Raw genomic sequence first — 8,516 nt, forward strand, 5'->3', positions numbered from 1 at the left:
ACACACTCTTTCGCTATCTCCATCTCTCTCCACATACACACACTCTCTCTCTATCTCTCTCTCTCTCACACACACACACACACACACACACACACACACACACAGAGAGAGAGAGAGAGGGGAGAAAGAGAGACAGGAGAGTTGACGGGAGGTAATCCCTCCATGTGAGGAGGCGGCCCGGCCGGCGGTGGAGGCGTGTTGCTCCTCATTCAAATCCTTACTAGAGCTATAAAAGCGAGAGACTGCGCTGGAGAAGAGAGAGAGAAACACACACACAGAGAGAGACAGAGAGAGAGCAGCAGAGCGCGCGTGTGTGTGTGTGAGAGAGAGTGTGTGTGTGCGCCAGTACCTGTGCGCGCGCGGGATGGAGATGCTGCAGGGCTCCGCAGGTGTGCAGTCTGCGCTGAAGAACGCGGCGGTGTGTGTGCTGCTGCTCCCGCGCTTTCTGCTCGCCGCGCTGATGCTCTGCCTGCTGGACTTCCTGTGCATCCGCCGGAAGCTGCTGCTGAAGATGCAGGAGGGCGCGTTCAGCAGCCCCGACGACCCTCCGCTGCGCGTGTCCGACAGCAACAAGATGTTCACGCTGGAGTCGCTGCGCGCGGTCTGGTACGGCCAGAAGCTGGACTTCTTCAAGAGCGCGCGGCTCGGCGGAGCGGCGCCCAACACCGAGGTGTTCCCGCTGGACGGAGACGCGCGCGCGGCAGAGCGCATCCTGGATTACGCGCGCGGCCGGAGACCGCTGATCCTCAACTTCGGCAGCTGCTCCTGACCGCCCTTCATGACCCGTCTGAGCGCCTTCCAGCGCGTCGCGCGGCAGTACGCGGACATCGCGGACTCTCTGCTGGTGTACATCGAGGAGGCGCACCCGTCCGACGGCTGGGTGAGCTCCGACGCGCCCGTGCAGATCCCGCGGCACCGCTGCCTGGAGGACCGGCTCCGCGCCGCGCAGATGCTGCACCGGGAGGCGGCGGGCAGCGCGGTGGTCGTGGACTCCATGCAGAACTCCTGCAACGCGGCGTACGGCGCGTATTTCGAGCGGCTGTACATCGTAAAGGACGCGACGGTGGTGTACCAAGGCGGCCGCGGACCCGAGGGGTACCGGATCGCGGAGCTCAGAGACTGGCTGGAGCGCTACAGGAGCGGCCTGCAGGAGTCCGCGGTGCTGCACGTCTAGGAGACCCATACACTGAGTGATTGAGTGATTGATTGAGTGAGTGAGTGATTAATTGATTGAGTGTTTTACTTCTCCTCATCATTGGCTGTGTTTCAAAACCGACAGACGCTTTTTCCTCTCTTCATGGAGATCTCGGAGCTGTTTCTTCACAAGTTTCAATGGTGCGTCGAGAATGGTGGCTGGTTAGAGCGGCAGAAATCAGCTGCGTCTGATGAACAGCAATGCTTCTGGGTTCTCAAACTCTCCTAAAACAGGGTTCACGAGCGCCATGGCTCAGTGGAGAAGCTCCTGAAAAGGAGGTGAAGACAACATTACTCACCCTTCTGAGAAATTGTAATTCTTTTCTAATTATTTCCCTGAGTGCTGTTTAACAGAGCAACTGAATTCATCTTTCTGATCGTCTACAGAGCAAACCTCTGCTGTCCAGTCACTTTCCTAATCATCTCGCAAATGAACCAGTAAAGCACTACACTCTTAGAAATCTACCTGCGGGGTGGTACCTTTTCAAATGGTCCACGTTTGTACTGAACAGGTGGACATTAGTACCATTAGGGTTTAGTTTTAATTAAGTTTAATGTACTTTGAGGTACACGTTTGTACCTTTAATGACCTGTTCAGAACAAAAAGGAACCACCACGTGACAGATTGTGTACCTTTATTTTTAAGAGTGCAGTCCTGCTGTCCAAGTAAAAACAGAGGGAATGATTGGTTCTACATTAGTCCAAAAATGTGTTGAAGATTCTCTGTTAAACATCATCAGGTGCCGGGAAATACGTTTAAAAGAATGGATTTTTAGATTGATTGGATGAGTGATTGAGTGATGTATTCCTCCTCATCATCGAGTCATTGGCTGTGTTTCAAAACCTACAGACGCGTTTCCCTCTCTTCATGGAGATCTTGTTGGAGTTTTGTTGCAGTCTTTTACCTCAGTGGTGGTGTTTTAAAGCCTGCTCGACATGCTGCTGGTGTTTTTGAGCTCTTCAAACTCTTTTTAAGCTTCACAGCTTAATTGGAGAAATTCTTGTTCATTTTTTTCAGCTTTTTCCCAAGCGCTGTTTAACAGAGCGATGACATTATTCACACTATTTCCTCTTATGTTTTACTTCTGCATAAGATGCATATTTTAGTTTGGTTTGGAATAAATAAATGCGTTTTCAAAATAATTTAAATCTGCTAAGGTCAATATTATTATCTCCCTTAAGAAATGATCATTTTTTTGATCAGCTAATGAACAAAACACTGATATCTTGCATAATTAAGCCTTCAAATGTCCCTTTAAGCTGAAGAATTTGCAAAATTACTAATAAATATAATCAAGAGACATTCGTTTTTAGAAGTTACATTTATGCATCTGTGAAACAGCGCATGGGAAATATATTTAAAGTAACTCTAATGTTTCTGTCTTCATCTGTGGCTGATTTTGAGCCAGACTGGTAAATGCACTGTGAAACCGTGAACCTGCCATTAGGTTACTGCGTTAGATTTATTACCGTCAGACTAGCTGCGCATTTGACTTTATCATTATATATAGATTTATTTTCAACAAAGTGCACCCTTTGGGGCCAGTGAAAGGTGGAGGTGTGCAGAAAACAGAGTACGATTTGTGGCATTTTAATGAGGTTTTTAACCCCAGAGTGGCGCTGATGCTTTTACAGCTCACTCTAGAGGTTTTAAAGTCGTTAGCTGTGTTCAAAATCTACTGACTTTCTGAGATTAAATGAAACAGAAACTCGTATATAATATCCATGCACACTGTAAAAAGCAATTAGTCACTTATAAAAATGAAAGTTAATAGTTCTTTTTTAATTATGCACATAGTTCATTGAATAATTTGAAGACTTGCTTTTGTTTTTAACTCAACTAAATGCTTTTACATTGCATTAATTTGTTTTTAAAAGACTTAAGTTTATAGATAGATGTTTAAAAAGTGACGACAAGCACAAAGATTTAATAATTTTTTGCTAAAAAAAGAAGCTAAAATAGCATTTTCTCAAAAACTGAATTTTTTTGACATCTAAAATTAATCTCTGGAAAAAAAAAAGTATTTTTTATACACTACAAAAAAAGCTGCGATAAAAAGTCATGATTACAAATGTTTTTAATGTTAACTAGATTGTCTTTTGATGAAATCGGATTAAACTCTTAAAATAAGTTAAAGTTGCACAAAGTTGAACTTAACATTTGGAAATCAGATTTAGTCAGACTGAAGTTCAATGAATACAACATTATTTTCCTGACAATGTAGGTTGTGATCTAATTAAAATAAAATAATAAAAACAACATTTATAAATATTAACACGCATATAATAATAAAATATATATATAATAAAAGCTAAAAACATTATTTTTAGAGGTATTTTGTCATCCTAAACGGCTCTTAGGAAGAAAAAAACTGCAGTTTTTATACACTGAATAAAATAATATGACTGAAAAATTTAATATTACTTTACCTTTTAAAATAACTATTAAGTAGACTTTTAAGCTTATTTACTTAATTTATAGTCACTCACTTTTATTTTTAGGTAAAGTAATTAATTGCTTTTTACAGTGCAGCAGTTTGCCTTCAAAAGATCAACTAAATATCATATTTAGAAGATACATTTAACAAGATTTAATATTTAAATTGAATAGTTCTTTTAAAGAATAAAGTAATATCATGACTTTTTTGTCATATCATTTTTTAGTGAATAAAAACAAACTTTTACATTTCCAAAGAGCCATTATGGATGACAAAACACACACACACACACACACACACACACACACACACACACACACACACACAATACTATTCCGGTATATCTGATAGCATGCTATTTCAAATAGTGCTTTAACTTATTTAAAGAAGTTAATTATATTTCAACTTTGTTTTATTTTATTTTTATTTAAGTTTAACTCAATATTTTTAGATGTTTAGATGCAAACTGGACTGGCGCGGTTGAAATTTACCAGAACTTAAGCTGCTTTGATGCAATCTACATTGTGAAAGCGCTATAGAAATAAAGATGAATCGAACATTCAGATAAAAATATAAGTTAAACTATGCAAATAATATTTTAAAAACTGCTATCATGACTTTATTTTTTAACCTTTTTTTTATTGACTTAATTTATATATTTTTTGTTGAACCCTAGTCAAACAGACTAAAAACATTAAGTCAACAAGACTTTTCTGTACAGAGTAGGTCGTGATCTAACAAAAAGATAACAAGAAAATGATACGACCAAAAAAGTCATGACAGCAAATTAATACTACTTGTGTTATTTTACCAAATAAACAAGGCAACCAAACAGCGAATCATTTAAATATTACTTTAACTTGTTTTAAGAAGACTTCAATTAAAATATTTATTGAAAGTTGCAGATTTTATTCAGTTTGACTGATGTCCATCTAACAATACTTAAGGCAGTAAGACTACTCCTTAACAAAGAAACAAAAGGTTTCGAAATAAAGTCATGATAACAACTCTTTTTTAAATATTACTTTAAGATTTAAGCTACTTTTATTTAAATTTGCAAAGTTTAACATAATGCAACTTTTATGACAGTCAAAATGACTAAAAATATTAAGTGGATGACATTTTTCTTTACAATGTAGGCTGGGATTAAACAAAAAAAGATAAGGTTAACTAACAAGAAAATGATATGACCAAATCAACGTCATGACAGCAAATTAATACTACTTGGTTTAATTTTAAACAAAAGAAATAAGGCGACAAGACAGCATATCTTTTAAATATTTACTTTAACTTTAAGAAGATTTAAAATAATTTATTTTGAAATTGGCAGCAAGTTTAACTTTATTTTTAGTTGAACATCAGTCAAATTGAATAAAAATATTAATGCAGTTTGACTTTTCTGTGCAGTGTAGATTGTGGTTAGCAAAAAAGATAAGGTTTAATAAATCATGACAGGAAACTAATATTACTAATAAATCAAGCAACCCATTTAATATTTACTTTATCTTGTTTTAGGAAGATTTCAACTAAAATTCGCAGCAAGTTTAACTCAATATTTTAAGTGAATCTGACTGATGTTCATCTAAAAATATTAAGGCAGCAAGACTTTTCAGCGCAGTGTAGATTGTGGTCTAACAAAGAAAATAAAGGTGAAAGAGTCAAAGTCATGATAGCAAACCTTAATTTTAATATTAATTTAACATATTTTAAAATTAAATCAAACATTTTTTCATTTGCAAAGTTTAACTTAATGTTTTTAAGTTGAACATCAGTCAAACTGACTAAACTATTAAGGCAGCAAGACTTTTGTGTACAGTGTAGATCTTGATCTACAATAAAAAAATATTAAAGTCACAATAGCACATCATATTGCAAAGTTTAGCCTCATTATATTTAGTCAGCTTGACTCATGTTCAACTTTAAAAAAATGTTAAGGCAGCATATAATTTCTTTACAGAGTAGGCTGTGATCTAGCAAACAAGATAAGGTTTAACAACAAGCCATGACAGCAAATTAATATAACTTAAGAATAAGGCAACACGACAGCAAATCTTTTAAATTTTTACTTCAACTTGTTTTAAGAAGATTTCAACTAAAATTTGCAGCAATATTTAGTCAATTTGACTGATGTTTAAATAAACATATTAAGGCAACAAGACTTTTCAGCGCAGTGTAGATTGCGATCAACAAAAAAGGAAAGTTTAAAATATTAAAAGTCATGATAGCAAATCTTTTTAAGATTAATTTAACTTAAAATTTGAGCTATTTTTATTTGCAAAGTTTAACTTGAATGTTTTTAGTTGAACATCGGTCCAACTGACTAAAATATTAAGGCAGCAAAAATTTTCTCTGCAAAAAAGATAAAGTTTAATAACAAGCCATGACAGCAAATTAACATGACTAAAGAAAAAGGCAACAAGACAGCAAATCTTTTAAATATTTACTTAAAGCTGTTTTAAGAAGATTTCAACAGAAATTTGCAGCACGTTTAACTTAATATTTAAAGTCAATTTGACTGATGTTCAACTAAAAATAATTAAGGCAGCAAGACTTTTCAGCGCAGTGGAGATTGTGATATAACAAAGAAAATAACGGTTAAAAATAAAGTCATGATAGGAAATCTTAGTGCAATGTTTAACTTAATTATTTTTACTCAGTTTAACTTGTGTTCAACTTGAAGAAATTAAGGCAGCAGGATAGAAAAGGTTTTAAATAATAATAATAATAATAATAATAATAATAATAATGAAAGCTCAAAATGTCATGAAAATTCTGTCTGTAAAGCATAAACCCGTTGATCTACACACTCACAGAAAAACAGGTTCCTATGGTACATTTATATTCCTATCTTCCTAACAGTAGATATTAGCATCAGAAAGGTATAAAAGTGATCGTTTAAAGTACAAAAGTGTATTATAGTTCACCTGTGCGGTAAAAGCATACCTTCTGAAAAACTGACAGATTTTGCACAAAGCTTAAACAAATGAATTATATTATATATATAATTATATTTACTCTATTATTTTAAGGTAAATGCACGCAAACAATTAATACGGGCTGAATTTAAGCTGAACATTTCAACATTTAATTTGTTTGCAACCACTTCCCTTAGAATAGAGTAAATGCAGTGAATGATATCTGAGTGCATTATTGAGTGAGAGTGTGAAAATGATTGTGAAAAGCATCTCTCTCTCTCTCTCTCTCTCTCTCTCTCGCCGGTGCTGTATTTTTCTCTCTAGGTTTTGAACACAGCCTTGATCAGATCAGATCTTCATATGCTGCTACAGACTGCGTTTATTTTGATGCATAAACAGTTATCTGGACAGATGTTTACGTGACCGCATGATAGCTGTTGTGCTTTTTCTCCTCTCTATTCCTGTTTTATGTCCAAACAACCTGGCATTTCATTTCAGAATACTGCAAAAGAAGAAAAGATATATCTGTGTATCAATCGGAGACATATCCTATTTTATTTTTGTATGGTACTCTTCCTTTGTGAACGTGTGTGTGTGTGTGTGTGTGTGTGTGTGTATGTGTGCGGCCAGGAGGCTGTTTCATTGTACTCTGGAGTTATTGTGAAGATCGGTTTTTAAAAGGATTTTAACCAGAAAACCGATACTGATGTAATTTGACACTAGAGTACAGGACAGAGGAACGGCCTCCAGACGTGTTGCCAAATGTTGTTGTTTTTTTGTAAATGGTGTATATTTTATTCAACACTTTTTATAAATAAATGGTAGAGCACCCTCGATATCAGCGCATCAGTCATTTACAAGTCTATTCATCACCCCGGGGTCCTGGAATTTAAATATATATATATATATATATATATATATATATATATATATATATATATATATATATATATATATATATATATATATATATATATATATATATATATATATATATATATATATCCTGTATATATAAAGGTGGCACTCACACTTTATAATAATGCTTCATTAGTGAATATACTTATTAATAATGAACAATACTTGTGCACATTTAATTAAATCATAGTTCAACAATTACTAATACATTATTAACATACAAACTCATGCTTGTTTTTATTAGTTATGCACCGTGAGTTAGCGTGAATGAAGAATGAATGACATTAACTAATGATTTGATTAACTAACATGAACAAATTCTGTAATAGTTGTGTTGCTCATTGTTTGCTCATGTTAGTAAATGCATTATCTAATATACAGTACTCTTATTGTGAAGTGTTACCAATATAGCATATATATTACTGCAATCAAACTACTGAAATGTCTGGTTAAACAGAACAATCATTTATGACCAGGATCCAGCATATTTATCTATAGTTAATGTAATCATCTACACTCACCGGCCACTTTATTAGGTACACCTTACTAGTACCGGGTTGGACCCTTTTTGCCTTCAGAACTGCTTTAATCCTTCATGGCAGAGATTCAACAAGATACTGGAAATATTCCTCAGAGATTTTGCTCCATATTGACATGATAGCATCACACAGTTGCTGCAGATTTGTCGGCTGCACATCCATGATGCCAATCTCCTGTTCCACCACATCCCAAAGCTGCTCTATTGGATTGAGCTCTGGTAACTGTGGAGGCCATTTGAGTACAGTGAACTCATCGTCATGTTCAAGAAACCAGTCTGAGATGATTGAGCTTTATGACATGCTGCGTTATCCTGCTGGAAGTAGCCATCAGAAGATGGAGACACTGTGCTCATAAAGGGATGGACATGGTCAGCAGCAATACTCAGGTAGGCTGTGGCGTTGATGCTCAATTGGTACTAATGAACCCAAAGAAAATCTCCCCCACACCATTACACCACCACCACCAGCCTGAACCGCTGATACAAGGCAGGATGATCCATGCTTTCATGTTG

The 8,516-nt window shown here is 36.1% G+C and overlaps 1 protein-coding gene across 1 annotated transcript; it reads left to right on the forward strand.

The window, feature by feature from the left end:
• Positions 1-271: 271 nt before the first annotated feature.
• Positions 272-7,378, forward strand: dio3b (iodothyronine deiodinase 3b). The gene is made up of 2 exons (NM_001177935.3): positions 272-1,473; positions 6,872-7,378. Exon 1 carries the CDS (start codon positions 365-367, stop codon positions 1,172-1,174), a length of 810 nt encoding a protein of 269 aa, NP_001171406.2. The 5' UTR covers positions 272-364; the 3' UTR covers positions 1,175-1,473; positions 6,872-7,378.
• The last annotated feature ends 1,138 nt before the right edge of the window (positions 7,379-8,516 follow it).

Source organism: Danio rerio, chromosome 20 (assembly GCF_049306965.1).
Source record: "Danio rerio strain Tuebingen ecotype United States chromosome 20, GRCz12tu, whole genome shotgun sequence".
NCBI lineage: Eukaryota > Metazoa > Chordata > Actinopteri > Cypriniformes > Danionidae > Danio > Danio rerio.